We start from the raw sequence: 24,174 nt of genomic DNA, 5'->3' as shown, positions 1-24,174 counted from the left end.
TTTTATACTTGCCCATCTGGTTATCCTTTGTTAATCTCTCGCATCTATACGTGTTTAAGATTAGGGGTTAGTCGTTGGGCTTTATTTTTGAATCTTGTCTTGGACTAAACTCTTTTAGGCCTTATCTCTTACATTTTTTGATGATGAAACGAATGTTTTCTTTTTAAAAAGTTAATATAATTTGTAGGCTATTGTTTTTGCTTTTAGACAAAAATTTTACAACTTAAAACAATATTTGCTACGTCATAAGCTTTACGACAAGTGAGAAAACCCTTTAAAAATATCGAAATTGGATAATAAATTTTTATCTTTTTAGTTTGATTTAATAAATCAGAGTCTATTTAAGAATGAAAAAAAATTGGGGTCCATTTAAAATTATTGTCAAAATTACTATTACTTTTTAAATATATTAATTACAAATGTTAAAAATTAATTAAAATTTTAATATATTTTAATTATAGAAATGTTAAAATAATTTTTTAATAATATTTTAAGAGTTTTTATTTTGATTACTTACTTTTAACTTTTTAACTTATAAGTTAATTTAAGAAAAAGTAGTTAATTGTTGGAATGTTTGATTAAAATATACTTAATAGAATTTAATTTATTAAAATTACAAAAAAAATTTATAATTAAGTGTTGTAATTATTAAAATAATGATAATATTGATATTTTTAAAAACTATTAGGACAATATAATTTTTTACGTGCTCAAAGTAATAGTTTTAATACAAGTATATAAGTCATAAGAAAAACACCACTTATCAGTGGTATGTTTTTTGTTATTTTAAATTTTTTTTAATATAAATCAAATAAAATATTAACTTATTTATAATTTTTTATTTATAAATATGACTGATTTAAAATTATCCTTTTTAAAAGATGGATTTAATAATTAAATAGTAAATTACTATTTAGTCCTTCTAGTTAAACAAAACTAATTACTTATTCCTTTATTTTGAAAATACAATATTTAGTCTATATAATTTTGCTCTACCTATTATTTAGTTCTTTCATCAGTTTAAAAACAATATCTTTAAAGGAGAGACAAATTTTTGTTAGTGTGATTAAATAGTTTAAGATTTAGAAAATAGAGGAACAATGTGGTTGTGTTTTTTAAATTATAGAAATTGAAAATTTAAATCTTGAACTTTGTTACACATTTCACTTCTATCCTTTTAACTTTAATTTGTTATTAAAAAAATTCATGAACTTTAATTTTATTTCACAAAAATCATTCTAATTTGCTATAGTGAGTTTGTAAGTTAAAAAAAAAGAAATTGCCTTTTTTACTTCATTTCCTCTCACACTAAAAACATACTTGCTTATTTCAATTACCATTTGAGCCTATAGGAAAAATACTAATTTATTGTAACGATTTACTTCTTAAAAAAGATGAGGGTTTGCCATTTATTAGAAAATGCTAAAACTATATTTATAAATATCAAATTGTAGTTTAGAAATATTTTTTTTAATTTAAAAACTTGTTATTGCAGGTTATAAAGATTTTTTATAAACTAAAATTAATGTTCATAAAAATTTTTAATAATAAATTAAAGTTAAAGAATAAAAGTGAAATATGAGATAGAATTCAAGTATAAATAATAAAAAATATTCATGATTACCGCGATTGGAGAGAGTAGAGCAAATAAAATAAAAATAGGAAGACTAACTAATGTAGTTTTTGATAATTAAAGGGAAAGTAGTTAAATTTTGTTGAAATAAAGGGGCTAAATATAAATTTTGTCATTATTAAAACCACCCCAAAATTCTGTCTCAAAATGGTAAAAGCAGTGCTGGGTCTACGTAGTTAAGTACAAGTATTGCACGCACGGAGGCACTTACGTATAGACACCCAGAAAAAAAAAAAAGAAGAAGAAAGAAAGAATAACAGAGCTAGTCTCCCTCTCCTTAGCCTCGCCAGCTGCTACACTTACACACGCCCACCAAAATCTGTCTCCCAATAAAAGCTCGGAAATTGCATAAAAATGGCAGCGACGGCGAGTGCCTCTTGGCAACCACAGGAAGATGGGTTGAAGGAGATCTGCGTGTTGCTGGAACACCAGATTTCTCCTTCTTCATCTGCTGACAAGTCCCAGATTTGGCAGCAACTTCAGCACTACTCTCAATTTCCCGATTTCAACAATTACCTTGTTTTCATTCTTACTCGCACTGAGGTATCTTGTGTTTCGATTGTTTGCTTCTCGAGATAGGTTCAATTTGGAGTGTTTGATGGTGTTTTTGTTTGAGGGATTTGATTGGATTTCTTCGTTGCGAAACTCGGTGAATTTTGTAATTGGAAAGAAGCTTGTTCTCTGTGTGAGTAGGGTTTTACGATGTTGTCAAGTGGTAGGTGATTGACTTAAATCGTTGTCAAGTGGTGCGTGATTGACTTAAACATAGTGATTTTGTGATTGACTTAAATATGTTAATTTGCTATCTATTCTCTAACTACAAGAGTAAAAATTGATTGGTAAAGCATCTATTTGTTAATCGCACAATTCACAAATGTTTCTTTGGAAATGAGAACAGGAAAATCAGTTCCAGCTGCAATTCCTCAGTTTAAGATACTGATTGTAGACACAACGGAGTATGCAATTTAAAATTTCCATTTTTGGTGTCCGTTGTTCCGTGGAGTAATTGTTTCATAAATTTTGAAGCTTACAGCTTTATATGTTTGTTGATCTGAGCGTGCTTAAGTACATGAAAACTGATTTCTTGCCTTTGGAAGTACAGACTCAGACATGACACGACCCGGCAAAATGGTGAAGACAAAAAAGACATGAAAATTCAGTGGCACATTTTGCAAAATATATGATTCTTATAATTATATATGCACCACCCATACGTACATAAGAAACTCAACATGCATGATACTTATAATTAATCTTGTTAAAACAGCAAACATACCGACTATATGTTGATATGATGCTCTAAATCAAGTATCTCAAGTTGTACTATCCATAAATAGTTTTTTCTTTTTTGAATTAAAAATAAACAGATCAGTTTGCAAGGTATTTGTATGAAGCATCACCCAAAAACAAAAGTCTATCAAAATACTATCCTGTCAACAAAATTTTCCCGCCACAAAATATCAATTGGCAATTTGAGGAACATACTTGTCTTGCACATTGACTTGTGCTCTTCATGATTAAACTAAAACTTGGGCTTCAACACTAGTGTCCTTGCTGTGTCGTGCCATCTTTCTCTCTGTTCTCTCTCTCTGCCTTCTCATTTTTTTTTAACATGGACATATTTAGCTATGATACGACGGCAAACTTTTAATGCTGATTGTTGTTCTGTTTCTTGGAATTTCTAACAGGGTAAATCTGTGGAAATTCGACAAGCTGCTGGTCTGCTGCTGAAAAACAACCTCAAAACTGCATATAAATCATTGACTACGGCATGCCAACAGTATATTAAGTCAGAGTTGTTGCCTTGTTTAGGAGCAGCAGATAGGCATATAAGATCAACGGTTGGGACCATTATAAGTGTTGTTGTTCAAATAGGGGGAATTTCAGGGTGGCCTGAGCTGTTGCAGGCTCTTGTAACTTGCTTGGACAGTAATGATCTTAATCACATGGAAGGTGCTATGGATGCTCTGTCTAAGGTATGCATTACATCCATTGACTAGTAGCTTACTATTACTCCCTCTGTCCTATTTCAAGTGATGTTTTAGAAAATTTCTTTTGTCCCTCTTTATTTGCCATTTTTAGAAAATTAAGGATGCATTATTTCTTTTTTCAACTTTACCTTTGTTTATTATTATTATTATTCCCAATGCATTTATCTCTTCCTTATCACCTTTCTAAGTGTTTTTTTTTTTTAATTTTTATATCACCTTGCCCTATCTTAATTTAATACAAGGGTACTTTAGTTGATTATTAGCATTTTTTTTTTTTTATAAAAAATGAGGTTATCCATTCCTTTCTGTAATCCTTGTTCAAAAACCTTAAAAGGCATTTGAAAATTGAAATGCGATGGAGGGAGTATTAGTTTTCCATTATGTGATGGGGAGAGAAAAAAATGGCATTGATTTTGTTTGCATGCTGGAAAGAAAAGTACATGAATAGCTTGTTACTACTGATTTTTATATAGCCGTATGCTTGAATGTTGTTGTAACACCCTAGGCAAATCCCACATCGGCAAAACACGGGAGAGATGCTGGGTTTATAAGTTGACGGTTCGTAACCCCTAGTGACGCGTTTTAAAACCGTGAGGGCTCCGGCCCAGAGCGGACAATATCACTAGTGGGTCGGGCCGTTAACTAGTGATATTGTCCGCTCTGGGCCGGAGCCCTCACGGTTTTAAAACGCGTCACTAGGGGTTACGAACCGTCAACTTATAAACCCAGCAACTCTCCCGTGTTTTGCCGATGTGGGATTTGCCTAGGGTGTTACAATCCACCCCCTCATGGGATTCAGCGTCCTCGCTGAGGTTTGCCCCACTATCGCCCAAGGTTGCACGCGAAGCGGCTCTGATACCACAAATGTAATAGCCCGGCCTACTAGTGATATTGTTCACTCTGGGCCGAAGCCCTCACGGTTTTAAAACGCGTCACTGGGGGTTACGAACCGCCAACTTATAAATCCAGCATTTCTCCCGTGTTTTGCCGATGTGGGATTTGCCTAGGGTGTTACAGTTGTTGTCATCATCAATATCCTTTTTGTTATTATTGAAATCAACACTGCATAGTTGGTTATGGAGCTCCTATACTTATATATAGAGTGCATGTATGTATGTATAAATTTATTCTACAGTAGTACGTTTTGGAGGAGAGGAAAGATTTTGTTAGCCTTGTGGCATTGATGTTACTGCTGTCCAGGATATCATTTATTGAATAACAAAGCATCTTTGATGAGTTACAGCAGTATATCATTTATTGAATAACAAAGCATCTTTGATGAGTTGGAGGGTTAATGTTTTTTGTATTCTAATGAATTACCTGTGAATGCTTCTGGTTATCTAAACTTTGTCCCAGCCCCCAGGTTCATCCGGGTGACCCTGATAACCTAGTTTTCATAGAAGTCCTTCATATCTTTTCTGAAATTTTTATGCTGTTTAATCTACTGACAATGGATACAGTATCTGTTTTTTGGTGTAGTGTTGGTTTTTCCAATCAGGTTTTCACAGCTATGCCACAGATTAGAATCTATATGCCTTTTCTACTATTTGAATATTTACCACATCAAGCTGATGCTATATTATGCAGATTTGTGAGGATATCCCTCAAGTTTTGGATTCAGATGTACCCGGCTTGTCTGATCCCCCAATCAAGATATTCCTTCCTCGATTTTACCATGTGAGATGAGTATTATGTTTTTGGCAGAGTTCATAATGGAGGTTCTGCTTTGTTCATATTTTCTGTTAAACTAATCATGTGATGCTTTCATATTTATTCGTAATAAAAAAAAAATTGGGCAAGTTGCAAGTTAGTCCCCAATATTTATCAAAACCCATAACTTATTCCCTCTATTTTCAATTTGAAACAATTAAGTCACTGAGATTTTCTTTTATTAACAAAATGGTCCTTGCATCCAATTTTATATATAAATAGTTAATATTTTTATATATAAATAATTGTATATATTATATTTAAAATATAATATATGCATATATTATGACTAAAATATAATTATTAAAATATTCCATATTGTGCTAAAATATTTATATCGTATTGTAAATATATCCATGTTTATAATTTATAAACACATTAAATATATATGAGTCTGACAAGACAATTTTATAAGAAAAGTCACGTTATTTTTTTAGAATTCCAGTTACACTAGTTGTTAGTTATTACTTAAGAAATAAAATTTTATACCATATAGTGGTAAATTAGAATTTTATAAGAAAATATAATGGGAAGAAAAAGAGAACTATCATGTAAACTATCTTTTATTTACATGGTGTCTCATTTTCCATATTGTACAATTTATTAATTTGATCAATATAATATATTACATTTAAAATATAGCATACATATATAAATAAAAAGTTATAATATTGTGCAATTTATTAATTTGGTTGATATAATATTTTTAGTAAATTTTTTCTATAAATAATGAAAAATTACAATAAAATTATTTTGACCTTTTTAATTTTAAATGTTTCTTATTGCACTAACATATATTTAATTGATTTATAAATTATAAATACAAACACGAAATGAGTTTACATTATGATGCAAATATTTTAACACATTTATTCTTAATAATATAGGACACTACACATACAGGATATCTTAATAAAAAAAAATTATATTATTATACTTTAGACATCATACATGTATATATTATATTTAAGTATATATATATATATAATTATTTAAATATAATATATATAATTATTTAAATATAAAATATTTTAATTATTTAAATATAAAATTTGGATGGGAGACTATTTTGTTAATAAAACACAACTGCAGGGACTTGTTTCAAATTGAAAATAGAGTTAATGGTATTTTGCTCATTTTTGCTATAATTAATGGTAAATTGGCCAAATCTGGACGGAGGGACTGATTTGTTGACAGAGCAAAAATGAGGGACTAAATTATTTCAAATTGAAAATAGAGGGACTAAGTTGTGGTGTTTGACAGACCTTAGAGACTAACTTGTAATGTACCCAAAAACTTTTGACTCTGCCTGTTCTTTAATTATTATTATTATTTCCTGGGAGTAGTATTTGAACTTGGTTTTGCTATTAACAGTTTTTCCAGTCACCACACAGTTCGTTGAGAAAGCTTGCCTTGGCTTCTGTGAATCAGTACATTATGTTAATGCCTGCTGTGAGCATATTCTTGATATATCCATCTATCTATCTTCTAGTTCCCCCCTCTTTTTCGCCCTTGTTTTTATTCTGAATTTTGATGAAATAGTTAATATCATATGTTAATCTTTTGCAGGCTTTGTATGCATCTATGACTGAATATCTTCAGGGTTTGTTTATTCTTGCTCGGGATCCTACTTCAGAAGTGCGGAAATTGGTGAATACTTTCTCATTGCCCCAGTATCATTAGATTTAATCAGCAATTCTGGCCATTAAATGTAGTCTTTCACTCATTTGTTTTTAGTATCAGTTATTTTTAATTTGACTATAAAATTTGTTTATTAATGGTATATTGTCTTGATTATTTATGACTTTTATTTGGCTTCATTATCATATTAGGTCACTCTCTTTATCTAGGGGGAAAAAAATCAGGGTCTTTGGTCAGTCTTCTTACTTCCTGTATGTTTTACAGAGGCATCTTAAGCATCAAATATTAAAATCAAGAAGCCAATATTGGTGGGCAATTTTTAAGGTCTTGTTGTCAAATTGAAATATGTTGTGCTTTATTTTTATGCTTGGCGTTGTTTTAAATAATATCTTTATTCAGCTGTGGCAAGTTTTTGTTCCAATTTTTGAATCTTGGTTTGCTTTACAAAATTAATTTTCTCATATTTATTTCCATGTTTGAGCTTCTCTTAGGATTTTGTTACATTGATAACTTGCAGAATACTGTTCTCTCTCAGAAGCTTAGCTTGGGTTATTCAATTGTGTCGTTTGAATTTTTTTTTTGAACAGGTTTGTGCAGCTTTTGTTCAATTAATTGAAGTCCGTCCATCTTTTTTAGAGGTGGGTATCTTGTTAAATTTTAGTATCATGCATATTTGTTGGATTCCATTCGAAATTACCTTTCATATACTTTTATCCTCTTTTTTTTTTTTTTTTTTTTTTTTTTTTTTTTTTTAAGAGAGAGAGAGAGAGAGAGAAGAGAGGGGGGGGGGTTCAAATTTGAGTTTTTTTTTTTTTTTTTTTTTTTTTAAATAAATTTTCACTGGGTCTGTCACACTAGTTCAATTTTATTTTACAGTCTTTGGTTTAGTGTGCTTTACGTCTTAGTGTGCTTTACGTCCCCTTTGGCCATGCAATTTCCTTGGCTTCAAAGCATCTCAAGCAATTGTGGGCTGAGAGGGCTTTTAATCTGCCACCCTCTTTTTTTTATGTTTATTTTATTGATGTGACTTTTGCTTAATTTCAGCATCATTTGAAGGATGTTATTGAATATATTTTGCAAGTCAACAACGATAGTGATGATGAAGTAGCTCTTGAAGCATGTGAATTCTGGTAAACCTGCAGTTTGTAAACTACGTATGATGAACTTTATGTAGCTAACTTTCCATTTTTGTGTTGGAGATTTGGTTGCATAGACCTGGGTACCAGGATAGATGGGATCATGTAAATGGAGATTAATCTTGACTCGGCAACCTGTTGATCATGTAGTATAGCATTGGCGGTTACAAATATTTACGTTTTCCATTTCAAACCTTTTTGGCACTATGAACCCCACCTCCTCCTCCTTTCTCTTCGGCTTGCTTCTGTTTCAAATTTACAACTCCCAATTACTGGACTATTTACATGCACCATCTGCAAGACGTTTTATCTGACAAAAGAATTATTTTCATTTTATGGTATTGCATCCTTCCTCTTTCATACATTCATATATATATATATATATATATATATATATATATATATGAATGTCCTTGAAAAAGGAGCTAAATTGAGAACCTATGTATAATTAGTTTTATCATCTCATACTTTGAGTTGATAATGAATTGTATTTGTACCAAAATAGTATGCAATCCAAGATACAGTAAAAAAAACTGTTAATGCATTTTCACAAATAAGGGATAATTTGGAATTCATATGTTAGGTTAGAGATATTATTTGTTAATTTATCTTGAAGGATGATTCAATGATTTAATAAATAATTAGGAGCTTTAATGTCTAAAATAGGTTTTCCACCTACTTTTACATAGGTCATGTTTGAATTATTAGTTTGCTCAGCTTTAATCACCTAGCATTAGATTCAGATGGGAAGATTGTTATAACAATGATATATTATTTAATGCACTAGAATAAAACTTAAAAGGCAATCGTTTTGAACACAGAAAGAAGCTGGATTAACCTAGTTAGATTTTTGGTTTTTATTGATTGTCAGTCTGGATTGAGATCATGAATTCTGTGTTCCATTCTTTCCATGATAGAAATAGGAGATACACTTTTATATCTTTCATTAAATTTTTTAGTGACAGAATGGTAAATTTATTTCTTCTTGGTCTTTGTTTGCAGCTTCATAATGTCTTCCATTTCTTATATCTGTTCTTCTTCCTTGTTAATATTGGCTGTAATTGGCAGGTCTGCATACTGTGATGCTCAGTTATCACCTGAAAACTTAAGAGAATTCTTGCCCCGCCTAATTCCAGTACGAAATTTCCAATTTTTGACTTTCTTGATTTGATTTTCCGTTTTTCATCTATCTTTTCAAATTCATGGGGATTTTTTTAATGCCTCTGTTCCCCTTTTGCAGGTTTTGTTATCAAACATGGTTTATACCGATGATGATGAGTCACTTGTTGAGGCTGAGGTTATCATTTCTGGTTTTTGGATGATTCTGAATGGACATTTGTTTAATTCGTAATTTACCAGCATCAATTTATTGTTGCAGGAGGATGAGTCTCTCCCAGATCGTGATCAGGTATAATCTCTTATCTCTCTCTCTCTCTCTCTCTCTCTCTCTCTAGTAATTTTTCACTTCCTGGTTGTTTGAGATTCTTGTTGTCTCGTCCAACTATCATGTCTTGCTTGATGTGTGGTGTTTTTTTTTTTTAATCTAAAATTTTGCACTACAGGATCTGAAACCACGTTTTCATTCATCACGACTTCATGGATCAGATAGTGTGGATGGTGATGTAAGTGTCCATAGGCCCTGTATATTTTCCTTGGGAAATTTGTGTTTCAGTACACATGACTAAATATTGCTGTGCTAACTTTCTCTGAATTGTTATTTTGGGATAATTACAGGATGATGACATAGTTAATATATGGAATTTAAGAAAATGCAGTGCAGCTGCTCTGGATGTTCTATCAAATGTGTTTGGAGATGAGATTCTTCCAACACTGTTACCTGTTGTTCAGGTAATTAATTATTTGGTGTTAAATAATTTTCTTTGTGCATTAGTAGGGAATCAACCTTGGAGTCCTATTTCCTTATATTTTCCTTTCACCCCCCTTTTTTTCCCTCTTGTCTTTCCCTGATTATTGTCCAGAAGTAACTATGCAGTTCATCCTTGTGGCTCATCTGAAAATTAAATAGCCCCTAGATAATACTGTTATGGTTTGTGCATGTAAAGGGAACAATTCAATATGAAGTGTACGTTTAAGGAAATGCTACCTCTTCTAAATTTAGATTAACAATTTTGCCCTTTTTTTTATATTTATTTGAAGTTGGAGAATATATAGCTGAGCTCATTAAGTTTTGCCCGTTCCTAATGGGAAAGGTTGTTGATGGTATAATTTTCATCATTCTCCTCTTCGGTTATTGCATTGATTTTGTGTTTGGTTGTGTGACTAAAATAACTTGTTTTGGCCATTGAAAAGTTTTTATATTATAGTTCTATCATGTGAGTCAGTGGCTAACTAATAATGGTCTACTAAGAATGCGGGAAGCATTGATCCTATTGTGCCTAATAGTGGCTGGCTAGAATTCTTTGGACCAATAGATTGTCTTAGTTGCACCACTATGAATATGGTTGTGAAAGTTTTTTCCTGCAAGGCTGCAAGCTGCAAGCTGCATGCTTCTGTTTCAAATGCCTAATTTTTTCTTCTCAAATTTCTTCAGGGTAAGTTATCTGCTACTGGTGATGAAGCCTGGAAAGAAAGGGAAGCAGCTGTCTTGGCTCTTGGTGCTGTAGCTGAGGGTTGTATTAATGGTCTTTATCCTCATCTGTCTCAGGTAAAATGTTTAGAACTTTTCCAATTTTTATTAGCCGTCTTTAAAGCATTATAGCAGATGATTTAGGATTGTTGGATAACTGTGCAAATTTGATTTTATGTGCTTCAATGGATAAATTCAAATGTAAGATTCTGTATGCTCTTCATTTAGAATGTGAGTTTCATGTTTATTTATATATAATCCTTTTATTTTTTATGGTTGTGCAAGTTAAGTTGTTATATGTTTTTCATTTAAACGATTTTTCCAATTAGTTGTACTAGTTTGTGTAGACAAAGTGTATTCTCCAAGTCTCAATAGTTGGCAACAGTTACAAGTCACAACATATTTCTTTTTTTATGTTCCTTTTTATTTTCATTTGGGATAAATTCGCCCATTTCATTGGTGAGGGAAAAAGGTTCAGTATGGAAAAAGGAAAATAATAGAGCTTTGGAGGTATTGAGCTTTTGATATCAGAAGATCTGGAATTTTAAATTCACCCATCCATTGTTGATGTCCTTTCTTCTGGTACCTTTTGGAATTAATAAGCAGCTTGAATTGATGCTAATGTTCTTTTCATTTCTTCTTACTTTTTGCATGTACTTGGAGCCATATTTTGTTTCTTATTTCTCCGCTTTAAAATTTATCCATAAGGAAGGCTCTTGACATATTTTTTTGTATTTTTAATTATGATAATGTATCCTTAAATTTCTGACTTCTTTTTATCCCTTGTCCTTTTTCATGGAGCCAATTAATTAATTAATTTTTTCTTTTTGTTTTGGGGGGAAGACTAGGGGCTGGGAGTGGGGTATGGCATGTCATTTTGTATGTTTCAGGTGTTTTCTTTTCTATGCAATATAATAAAAAGTAGTTGCACTTTGTAGTTTGTGCTTCAAGCTTGTGAGGAATGAAATAATGGTTTATTTATTACCTCACTGATTCTGAATATTAAATTAGACGCATGCAATTTAAATTTTTTTATGTGCAGATTGTGGAATTTCTTATTCCCTTATTAGATGATAAGTTCCCCCTCATACGGAGTATTTCTTGCTGGACACTTTCTAGATTCAGCAAATACATTGTTCAGGTATGGTTAAATTTTTGTTCTATTAACTTTCCTCCATTTGATGCACTGTGTGTGTGGGTGTGTGTCTATATATATATATATATATATTTGTTAGTCTCTTTCCTTGGCTGAGTTCTTTATAATCCTCTGGTAGTGCATTGTCTCTGTTTCAATTTTGCAGTTGACATCTCTCTTTTTATCTTAGGAAAGTGGCCATGAAAAAGGATTTGAACAATTTGACAAGGTTCTTATGGGTCTTTTACGAAGAATATTGGATACTAACAAGCGGGTCCAAGAAGCTGCTTGTTCAGCTTTTGCAACACTAGAAGAGGTCTTTCTGATAAGTGATTTTGGTTGTTTTAGTTTTTCCTGTTTTCAAATATGTACCATATCTTAATGGATCTGCTATCTTTGCAGGAGGCTGCCGAAGAGTTGGCACCCCGCTTAGACATTATTCTACAGCATCTCATGTGTGCTTTTGGGAGATATCAGGTTCCTTCCTGCCTTTAACTCTATTGAGCTTCTTCCAATGTTGAATGATTAGATGCTGCATGTCTGCTGATTTCATTGTTAATTTCATAAATTATTATAAGTGCTTTTACATATTGTTACGTCTTTCTGCATAACTTGTAATTTATTATTTACTTATAGCTGTATTATTTGATCTAGAGACGGAATCTCAGAATTGTATATGATGCTATTGGAACTCTTGCGGATGCTGTTGGAGCAGAACTGAATCAGGTATTAACATCATGCACTGCTCTCTTCCTTTCTCTTCCTTTTCTCTCTCTTCTCTTCTCTTGAATGATGTATGCAGTTAGCTATTTAACTGATTTAGTAATGATTTTCAGCCCACATATCTTGAAATTTTGATGCCACCATTGATCGGAAAGTGGCAGCAGCTTTCAAATTCAGATAAAGATCTTTTTCCATTGCTTGAGTGCTTTACATCCATAGCACAGGTATTGATTAGTGTTGTTGTTGGGCATTGATCTGTAGTTTTGGTTTCTTTGTCTGATGTCATAGGTGTATGGTTCTAGTGATATTTTAGTGTATGGAAAACTAACAGCTTAAACAATAATGGGTGTATTGTGTCAGTTGATATTTGATAGTGCTGCTAATCTATGTTGAACAATTAAACACTATTCTTTGTTTATAATGATGTGACAGGCATGATGAAGGAGATCAATTTGAGGAACACTAAAATATGATTCCCCCCTCCCTTTTCCCTCTAATACATTAATAAGCTTCCAGCATGTATTATAGTGATTATGATGGAAATTTGGATCTTTGATTACAAAATTTTGGGTGCATTGTGTTCTTCTATGAACATGTGCCTTAAGAGAGAGGAGACTCTGGGCCTGTTTGGCATCGTTGTTGAAACTGCTGTTGAGAAAATCATTTTTTTAAATATATTAGTTAGAGAGTGTTAAAAAATAATTAAAAATTAAATTTAATCAGTTTTAGTCATAAGAACACTAAAATAACAAAATAGCTTTTTCCAAACTGTTTTTCTTAACAGCATCTAAAATGGTGCTTTTATTCAGAAAAGCAGTTTCAGGCTCTGAAACTCAATGCCAAACAGGGCTTCTAATTCTATTTAATTCAAGCTCTGTGTTGCCAAAACCATCAGTGTTCTGCAGTTGGCCAGCTCTCAGCCAATGCTAGGCATATTCTTTTTTATGTTCTGATTATACTCTTTTTGTTCTCCCTCTGCCTCTGTTATATACTTGTTCTTCCTTAGAGATGGAAACCTAAAGTTATTTTTTTTTTTAAATTTATTATTTTCTTTTAGCGAAAAAAAATCTTGATGACGTTCAATATAGTTTGCAGAATCTGAATCTGATATTTCCTCTTTTTTCTCTGTTAATAGATATTGAAGACGTGTGATTAGACTTCTAATAATGTTTCAAATTTAGTTTCAATATTATCATTAATCTCAATTATGATGCTCGTGGAACTGCTTTTTTTGGTTGCGTTTGGATAGTGAATCTGAAATCTCAGGATTTGAACTTGATCTTTTAGTTTAAATTCTATGAAAGATATGAATTGGAAAGGAGATATAGTCATCTAAAGTTCTAAGCAAATTTTAATCTCCATTCACTAATCAACCAAGGAAAAAAATTTTTTTTGAAGCCTTGTTTAAGTAATTCAAACTAAAAAGTCAAATCCATAACTCTCTTTTTAAATTCCTTTTATGATCATTCAAGCTGTGAGTATTTTGGGCTGGGTTGGAGTTGTTTACATGTGCTTGGTTATGACTTTAGACAACATTAAATGTAGATCCTTTAAAATAACTTATAACACAGTAATCACATTCAAATTAAAAAAATATGGGTCTAAGCTTAAATGTAGATATTTAGTACAAATTGTTGGATTATGTGATTGACTCTAGAAGCCATTGAATTCAATTTGACAATGCAAGTACAAACGAAATTCAATTGGGAGTTGCTACAAGGAGAATAATTTATTTATTTGTTTCAGGCATTGGGTCCGGGGTTCTCTCAATTCGCTGAGCCTGTGTTTCAGAGGTGTATACATATCATCCAGAGCCAACATGTGGCAAAGGTTTGATTAAATTTGATAGTGTTCAAATTCAAGAGGGATGGTCCATTTTTAAGCTAATATTACTGTTTTTAGCTTATAAATGTAACTTTTGTCTTCTTTTTGCCTCCTTTTCTATTCTACTTTATACTTTTTGTACTGATCTATATGTCAGCATATGGACTGCTAACCATTTTTATATTTTCAATTATATGCCACACCCACATCATATTGTTATGTCCCTATTGACCATTTTAATATTGACACAATAATGTGTGGTATAATTTCTCATTACTGAGATTCCTAAACAGCATTCATTCATGTTTACTAGATACCCATTTTTGACATGGGATGGAATGTCGTATGCATATTGCAGCATGGTGAATTATTTCTTCCTTTCAATGTGTAGCAAAGAGAATGAAAAGTTTGCTTCCTTCAATGGTTGCATGATGTCATTCTCAACACAGTAATATCCATTTCCAGCTTAGTGTAACTGTTGATGTGTCTGAAATTTAACTGCCTATATTGCATTGCCTTTGTCATTCTTTAAACCATTTGTTTGTATTTATGGCAAAACCTTGCAATTTTTTTAAGACATCAACTGGAACTTAATTGCAGGTTGATCCTGTTTCAGCAGGAGTTCCATATGATAAAGAGTTTATCGTCTGCTCTCTGGATCTCCTTTCTGGACTTGCTGAGGGTCTTGGTAGTGGGATAGAGAGTTTGGTACTCCTTTTTCCCCATACTTTTTGTTTCTGTTTCGAATTCCTTGTTTTATTCTCCTGTGCAAGAACTAAAGAAGTGGATTCAACTTTTGCCGAACATTGCTGCTTGTTGATAGAATTTTACAGAGTAGTCTGTTTCATCTGTTATATAATTCCTTTTAACTGTTGCAAGAAATTCTTTTGTTCAATGGATACGTGTTTTTGATTCCACATTTTGCTTAGGGATGAAATTTTTATTTGATGATTTGCCTATTTATTTGGGATGTTGTTCCTGGTGGAATGGATTCCATGTAGTTATTTCCTGATCATATATTGGAGTTATCCTGCATGGTGTGGATGTCCCAGACGCAAGTAGTGTTTATATATATTTATATATAAACACTACTTATATATATATATATATATATATATATATATTTATTTATGTTTGCCAAATGAGCTTCTCTAATTTTTCCTGAAGGTTTCACAAAGTAGTTTGAGGGACCTGCTTCTGCAATGTTGTATGGATAATGGCACTGATGTTCGTCAAAGTGCCTTTGCACTCCTTGGAGACCTTGCCAAAGTAAGTAGTAATTACAGTCACCAGCTGACCTTATTCAAATTCCACTCCCCCTTTGGGTACCATTTATTTGTGGGATGTGAATCTTGTTACTCCTTGGAAAAAACAGCTAGTTGGTACTGGACTAGATCTGGTGGTAGATGGAAACTCAATTGTGCTCTTTTGGTAGCTTTTATTATGCATTTGGTATTTCGTGATTTTGATCAGGCATGTGCTGTTCATTTGCGGCCTCGATTGCATGAATTTCTTGATGTTGCAGCTAAACAACTGGTCAGTGTAATTTCTTTCATGATTTTGAGACTTCTGTTTCATTGGTCAAACATTTACATCATGTGTGCTCCTCACAGAACACCCCCAAGCTCAAGGAAACTATGTCAGTAGCAAATAATGCTTGTTGGGCTATCGGAGAATTAGCGGTTAAGGTATATGTTGTTCATCTTTCTATTTCTTTTTTTTTTTTAAAATAAAAATGTTTTGTACTGTTAAATATCTAAGTGCATAAATTTCTTCCTGATTTAATTTTATTGATAGGATATAATTACTAATAATTTCAGGTTCATCAAGAAATTTCTCCTATTGTTATGACCATTATATCGTGCTTAGTTCCAATACTTCAACATTCAGAGGTAATTCTCTGTCATTAATATAATTTTTTGTATGCAACTGTGCATGTGCAAGTGGCTTTATGGTATTTATAATTGGTTATCTGGCTGATGAGCAGGAGCTGAACAAGTCCCTCATTGAAAATAGCGCAATCACACTTGGGAGGCTTGCATGGGTTTGTCCTGAGCTTGTATCACCACACATGGAGCATTTCATGCAATCATGGTGCATTGCTTTGTCTTTGTAAGTATTGGTCCATTTATGTCAATGTGAAATGGTTTATTGATTTCAAGGTTAATGGTGTCATCATATGAGAAATTATTTGAATTGAGCTATGGCAGGATTCGTGATGATATTGAAAAGGAGGATGCTTTCCGAGGCCTGTGTGCAATGGTATGATTCTGCTTACATTATTCTTCCTAGGGTTGAACAATAGTTGAACCTTTGGGTGCTTTCAAATGTTGTCAGGTTCGAGCAAATCCTTCAGGAGCTTTAAGCTCACTTGTTTTCATGTGCAAAGCTATAGCAAGTTGGCATGTAAGAATGACATTGCTTTTTTGAATTTTCTTTTTTTTTTTTTTAATTAAAAACATGATTTTTGACATAATACATTCCCATAGGAAATAAGGAGCGAGGAGCTGCACAATGAAGTTTGTCAGGTGTTGCATGGTTACAAACAGGTTAGTAATGCTTCGATTTCACACTTGTTTGATGTACTTTCTTAAAGGTCTAATGAAAGAAAAAGTCATGAGCTATTGTGCTTTTTTCAATTTTAGCATGACTTTCTAATTTTATCAATTAAATACACAAACATGGAGATGTTTATCAATTCTGTCATATGTCTGTAATGTGAACTAAAAACAGATAACCTATTGACAAACTGACGTGGTGGTTACCAAAAATGATATATATATGTTAAAATATTTAAAATAAAAGCAATAATTAATGGGGGAAAAAAACTTAGAAAGCTCCCTTCTTCCTTCTACTGTCCTTGCTCCTCTTAAACTAGAACACAACATATATTATATATAAACTTTACCCTTCAATTTTTGAACTCTTCATGATCCTAACACTGCTCCATACCATTCAATGCCACCAAGTCATCCTCAAACTTTGCGTTTGTCTAGCCCCAGCCACAGCAGTACCATGCTGCTCAAGAATTTAAACTGATTCTCCAAGTGCTCGAGGCCCATGGGTCTGCGACTCTGTGCCCAGAAACACTCCAGGCGGGTGATGTTCCAAAGGCGCACCAAGGTGCTGGTTGCGCGCAAGTGAGGTCCACCCAAGCAATTGAAAAAAGGAGGCGCACCAAGGTGCTGGTTGCGCCCAAGTGAGGTCCACCCAAGCAAACTGCCTCATGCTACTCAATGAAGTGTAGGCTGCTAAGTGGTGGATGTCTTTTATTGGTATTTAAATGGGGCGTCCTGGCTGCCAACTGCCTCATGCTCGGTGCTCCTCAATGAAGTGTAGGCTGCTAAGTGGTTGATGTCTTTTATTGGCATTAAAATGGGGCTTTTTAGTATTTATTATTTAGGGTTTTATTGGTATTTAAAGAAGAAGAAGAAGTAGAAGAACTGCCTTGTGCTCCTCAATGAAATGTAGCTGTGTAAGCTACTAAGTGGTGGATGTCTTTCACTTGTATTTAAATGGGGCTTTTTAGTATTTATTATATAGGCTTTTATTGGTATTTAAAGAAGAAAAAGAAAAAGAAGAAGAGACGTTCCTGGTTAACGACTGCTAGTGCTCCTCAATGAAATGTAGGCTTCTAAGTGGTGGATGCCTTTTATTAGTATTTAAATGGGGATTTTTAGTAATTTATTATTTAGGCTTTTATTGGTATTTAAATGGGCTGATGGTAATGGGACTTTAGTATTTAAAGAATGTTTTTAAATAAAGATTACTACGTTACGTAACGGCTGTTATTTATAGGTTTTTTGCCCTTCTGTTGCTGTGATGTCCGTTATTTAAAAGCATAAAAAATTTGTTCCTATACTAGTCGCTACACTCGTTACTTAATGTTAAAGGACTTTATTTACTGTTAAGTAACAATAATACTCTTACCTCATTTATTATTTTAAGCCACATGGGGGGCACTAACTATTCCTCATTTTTTTTTGTCTTAATTGTTTTTTAGCTGTTGTTTCTCACTTATTTTCTCAAATTTTCATATAAACTTCTCTATCTTTTTACAAATCTTTTACTAGGTTTTTTGTTAAATTTATGGTATGAAACATTAGTTTGTCCGATCTACATAGTTACACGGTTAACTCTTTACTAGCTATTTAGTTATTTTAGTTTTAAATTGATTAATACTAATAATGTCTAAGAATGATGTATTTAATGTCATTATATGATGTATTTATACTTATTTTTTAGTTTTGTATCTTTGTTTTACTTATATTTTTAAATATATATTAATTTCACAAACTTTACAAATTTTTCAAAAAAATTTGCTTAGCAATAGACTGTTACTGTTACCCACAACCATCGGGGCGACTGCAATTTTAATCCATGATTTATAGCTTTTATTGGTATTTAAATGGGCTGACTTATTAGTATTTAGAGCTATTTTAGAGCTCTAAATTGAAGTATAGGTTATTGAGCTAAGAGAGTGTTTGGTTTATCTTATAAGTCAGTCAAATCTATTTATAAGTAGAAATTTATAAGTATGCTTGTGTTTAGTTTGATTTACAAATTAAACAAGCTACTTAAAATAAGTCGAAAGTCATAAGTAAGGTATTTATGACTTATCTGCTTATTTTAAAACTACTATTTGATCAAATAAAAGACTATATGATCCTAATAATTTTTAAAAATATCAATATTGTCCTCATTTTTACAACCACATATCCTTTTTGGTTATTTAGACAAATTAAGTTACTTTTAAGTACCTTCTATCCAAATATTAAAACCACTTGAAAGTTAATTTTATGTAGTTTTACCAAACAATTAATTACTTATTTTTAAATTGACTAAGTTAAAGAATACATTTTAGGTCAAAAATTAAAAGCAAGTAGCCAAAACAAATACCCTCTAAATCTAATTTAGTGCTAATATATTTTATTAGCATTTTTTTGCATGTATTTTTTTAATTTTAATTTTGATAAATTAAATATTAAATGTAAATTATTTTTATATTGAATACATAATTATTCGTAATAAGTTTATAGAATTTAATTTAAATAATTTTAAGTTATGTTTATTAACCTATTATTAAATTAAATATATAATAAAAATTAAAATTACAATGCAATAAAAAATATAAAATCATTATTTTAATTTTATATTTGATTGAAAAATAAAATTAACATAATACATTTTAATGATAATTTTCACTAATATATGTAGTCTAATTAACAATAGTGTTGATGCAATAAAAATAATTAATAAAAGGAATAAAATATTACACATTTTTATATGTAATTTATATTCTAATTATATGTAATTAATATTCTAATAATTAAATTTATAGTGCATATTTTTAATAAATTTATTATATAATTTATTTTTAATGGATTTCTTTTTTATTTTTATGACTTGCCTTGCTCAGGAGCATCCCTGCACCTTGTGCCTTGACTCCCGAACCCCTTGGCTCCTTGGTGTGCCTTAAGCCTTTAATAACTATAGATTTATGATTTTTTTTTTATTTTTAATTATAAAATTAAGATTTTTCATTCATATTTTGTATTATTGTTAGAAAGCTTAGGTATTATTTAAGAAATTTAATTAGGCAGTAGTATTTTAATTATTTAGGAATTCTATTTTTTAGAATTTCTTGATTAGTGTTGGTTTTATAATCCTAACCAGTGTTGGTTTAGTTTTTTATTATTTTGAGATTCCTAATCCTAGTGGTAGGGGTGGCTACGGTCCGGTTTCAAACCGGAACTGAACTGAAACCGGCTTAGTCAAAACTAGACCAAAACCGGTCAAAACCGGAATCGGCTTCGAACCGGACTGAAACCGTCCTTCTACGGTTTGGTTTAGGTTCATATTTTTTAGAAATCGTGAACCGACGGTTCCAAATCAGATTGAACCGATAGTTTCTAATCGGATCAAACTGGCAATTTAAATAGAAAAGAATTCAATAAATACCTCACTCCACTCCTAATTCATTTATATATATATATATATATATCATCAATTCTCTGCACAATTATTTTCTACACTCTCTTTAATTCTTAATACTCTTTTAATTTTTCTCAAATTTTCTAAATAATTATTTTCTACACTCCTTTTAATTCTCAGTACTCTCACAATTCCCATACTTTATTATTTTATTTGCTCACTAAAATTTTTAATACTATCTCAATTACTCTGTTATTATTTTATATCTTCAATAAAATTTTTAATATTCTCTATTTTAATTTTTTTTCTTTTCTACTTTTTTAATTATCAATTATCATATAATTTTTTTAAAAAGGGCAAGTAATACTAAACTCAACTCAACTCCACTCCACTCAACTAAACTTTTATCGAAAAAATTTATTGGAGTCGGTTATATAGATTCTCTTTCTCCACTCTAAACGATTTTGGGTTAAATCCTCGGAAATGTGTAATGCTTTTAGATCATGTTGTACTATTCTCCTTCAAGTCAATTTAGGTCTACCTCTTCGTTTCTTTCTATCTTCTAATTCAAGGTGCTTTACTTGTCTAACTGGAGCTTTCCTATGTTTACGCTTCACATGATCAAACCATCTCAATCTCCTTTCTCTCAACTTTCCTCTAAATTCTAAAGGGATACATAGGTAAAATTAAGTTCATGCACATTTTTCTAATTTAAAAAAAAAAAAATTAATTTTATCTCTAGTTTTTTAATAAGTTCAAGTCTTTGCTTATTAATTTTTTTTTTAAAATAAGTTATTTTTATTTTTTTTCTTATTTTATTTTGATTGAAAGATTTATAAGAAAAATAAAATATTTTTACAAATATAACTTAAATTCTAAATCAATAAAATTTTCCTCTAATTTTTTCCTTCAAGTCGCTCTTAAACTGCCCTTAAACCGCATCCAAACTGTCCTTCAAACCGTCTTGAACCATTATTTTTCGAACTGTCCTTTAAACCAGAGCTCGAACTGGAATCGGCAGCCGTTCCATGACGCTTTGGTTCAGGTTTATGATTTTATTGAACCTGAACTGACGGTTCAGGAATCGTAACTTGCGGTTCCTGAGCCGTGGCCACCACTACCTAGTGGTAGTCGGATTAGTTATTAGTCTATAATATGTATGTAATTTAGGTAATTTCCTAGAGAGCTTACTATGATTATTATTGGTAATTGAGAATTAATAAAGTTTGAGATTTTATTTCTCTTTCCATTTTGAGTGTTCTATGTGGTTTCATATCACCATGTTGTTTATCCAGCTTTTTTTTCGCCCTTTTATTATTTAGCGTAAGTCATCATTGAAGCTCCTTTTAAAATGTTTTGGGTTGTACAATTTCTGTTTAAAGTTGATTTGTTTACTGTTAAAAATATAAAGTGAATGGCAAAATTAAAATTGCCTATTTGAGGGTTGTTAATTGTAACTTGCAACATCTATAAAAAAAAAATAATAATAAATAAATAAATAAATTGCAACAAGTATCAACTCCACACCCACAAAGGTCTCCCTTTGTTCAAGGTTAGTTGGGTATTAGCAATGATTTCATATATAATATAATAATTTATTCATTATTATATTATAAAATGTTAATTTTTAAAGAATTGTTTACATAAATTTTTGTAAATATTTGATTGACTTGAAATTTAGCATGTCTATCTACATGTATAGAGTGGCGCATCTAACAATTAAACTTTAGAATTTAAAAAATGTTATGGGTTCATATAAAAAATAGTGGAACTTAAGTCTCCATTTGTTTAATAGAAAATAACTTATTTATAGAAAAAATATATATATTTTTTTAAATTCCTTTTAGAAAATGACTTATTTTTTTATTGTTTGGTTGCAATATTAAAAATTAGTTGGAAATTATGTTTTGGTGTTTAGAGTACAATAGAAAAGTTAATTTTGTTTCAATAGTTTGGGACAATTTTTTTTGGACCTATAATAACTTTTTTTCCAATTTAGACTTGAATATTAGAGAAATTACAAAAAAAAAGAGGGGTTAAATTGTGGTTTTCATTGGCAATCCATGGCAGTTATTAGTGGCTAGTGAAGCCATGGATTATTTGCTTGTGGTGAATAAACTAGTGAGCATGCACCCATACTGTTCGTTCATAAATTCCTTTTGTTTTTATGAGTTTGTGAATGTTTTTAAGTAGTCGCCTTGTAATTTGAAAAGAAAAAATCATTTTCTTTATAAGTTATTTAGCTGGGGAAAAAAAATTTTGTTAACTAATTTTCCAAAGTGCTCCAGATGTTTGAAAATGTGGAGAATATTTTCTGGAAAAAAATTATCCATAAAACAAACAGAGCCTTAAATATGCAATTTGATCATTTTTCACACACATGCATATGCACACATACATAGGGAGAGTATCATTAATTAGCCAAAGTTCATTTTTGCGGATTTTGTCGATTAATATGGTTTGATCATGTCTAATGGAGAGCATCAAATGCCCTATAATGGAAGTGTGATAAGTTAGCAAGGAAAGACGTGAGAAGTGGAAGGTAAAAATCTAAGATGATGTGGAGGGAAGTTATATCAAAGGATTTGCTAGTTTTGGATATTGAGTCGTACTCGGTGTCTAACGGATCTAAATGGTGAAAAGTGATTCATATAGACAACTAGTTTGGGATGAAGATTTAGTTGTTGATATTGTTTTTGTTGTTACAAATGCCTTCTCTAATGGTTTTTTTTTTTTTTTGCATTCTTATGTCCTTAGGCAGTGTTCTTTGATGTAAAAGTTACTTCCTAATAAGAAACTATAAACTATCAGTGACAGAAAAACTGAATCATGTATCAAATATGAATTTGTTTGTATGTTATTGCAGATGCTTGGAAATGGAGGATGGGACCAGTATATGTCTGCTCTGGAGCCTCCGGTGAAGGAGAAGCTTTCAAAATATCAAGTATAATGCTATTCAAGTTTTGCTTGCTAAACCTTTGCATACTATTTGGGTCTTCTGTGCTGGGTATTTGCATCAGCCATGATAATCATTTTGCGCTTTGTCCTATATGATTGGAGCCACAAGTCATTTAGGCACAGACCAGGATTTGGTCGCCATTTTTTTCATGCAAAGCATTGGTATTGCCATAATTCTATGAAGCTTGAAGCTAATATGCACCTCTTCTAAGTATTCAACAGATTGGTTCTCTGAGTCGCATATGGTTCGAGAAAAATGAAGGAATTGGAATATAGAAATGGTAGGCAGGGGTGCAGCTTCCAAGCTTTTGAGAGCATTTTTCATATTGGATGTTTTGTATGAGAGTATGGCCTATAATGATCTCATTAAAGCTTCCAATTCTTTTTATTTTTGGGTCTTATGTTTTTGTTTTTTTCCCTCAAGAGTTGATAGGTTTTTGTGTGATTTTCCCAGATTTTGTACAACAGGCATTGACAATGATTTGATTACAAGTTTTTTTTTTTTCAGTTCATCATTCTTCAAGGTTTGTAACTAATAGTCTAGGATGAATTCAGTATCTTGTTTCATGAGGGAGTGATATTGGAACCTTGTATCTTATATTATTTATTCAATCGGTATTTTGTTTGGATTTAGATATTATATTTTCTTTTAGAGCCTTGATAACTCTAGGTTAAAGAAGCATTTTTATAATGGGTTAGTCATAATCAATTAATAATAAAATGGCTATAAAATATTATAAACATGTAATGAATATGAAAAAATACTAGCAGTAAACATGTAAATTAAACCTTGTTTGGTTCAAAATATTTTACTTTTTTTAGAAGAATATTTCTGGGAAAATGCATTTGTAGTGAACTTTTTGGGAAATGTGATATGAATATGTTTGGTTTATAAATTAATT

General features: G+C 31.3%; 1 protein-coding gene across 1 annotated transcript; it reads left to right on the top strand.

Moving 5' to 3' along the window:
* The first annotated feature begins 1,843 nt into the window (after positions 1-1,843).
* On the top strand, positions 1,844-23,905 carry LOC110667154 (transportin-1). The gene is made up of 29 exons (XM_058146348.1): positions 1,844-2,176; positions 3,322-3,609; positions 5,212-5,301; positions 6,709-6,786; positions 6,904-6,984; positions 7,563-7,613; positions 8,020-8,105; positions 9,180-9,246; positions 9,352-9,408; positions 9,490-9,519; positions 9,674-9,733; positions 9,846-9,959; positions 10,663-10,776; positions 11,741-11,839; positions 12,024-12,149; positions 12,236-12,310; positions 12,488-12,559; positions 12,670-12,780; positions 14,303-14,386; positions 14,981-15,088; positions 15,548-15,649; positions 15,854-15,916; positions 15,994-16,068; positions 16,201-16,272; positions 16,368-16,492; positions 16,591-16,642; positions 16,718-16,786; positions 16,870-16,929; positions 23,181-23,905. The coding sequence occupies exons 1-29, from the start codon at positions 1,988-1,990 to the stop codon at positions 23,262-23,264; spliced, it is 2,682 nt and encodes an 893-aa protein (XP_058002331.1). The 5' UTR covers positions 1,844-1,987; the 3' UTR covers positions 23,265-23,905.
* The last annotated feature ends 269 nt before the right edge of the window (positions 23,906-24,174 follow it).

This window comes from Hevea brasiliensis, chromosome 1 (genome assembly GCF_030052815.1).
Source record: "Hevea brasiliensis isolate MT/VB/25A 57/8 chromosome 1, ASM3005281v1, whole genome shotgun sequence".
NCBI lineage: Eukaryota > Viridiplantae > Streptophyta > Magnoliopsida > Malpighiales > Euphorbiaceae > Hevea > Hevea brasiliensis.
Note: the sequence above shows the minus strand (reverse complement) of the source record. Positions and strands in the feature narration are given on the sequence as shown.

Coding starts and splice junctions, on each gene's coding strand:
- LOC110667154 (XM_058146348.1), top strand. CDS start 1,988: ATGGCAGCGACGGCGAGTGCCTCTTGGCAACCACAGGAAGATGGGTTG. Junction 9,960..10,662: donor CACTGTTACCTGTTGTTCAG/GTAATTAATTAT, acceptor AAATTTCTTCAG/GGTAAGTTATCTGCTACTGG. Junction 16,643..16,717: donor TCCGAGGCCTGTGTGCAATG/GTATGATTCTGC, acceptor AAATGTTGTCAG/GTTCGAGCAAATCCTTCAGG.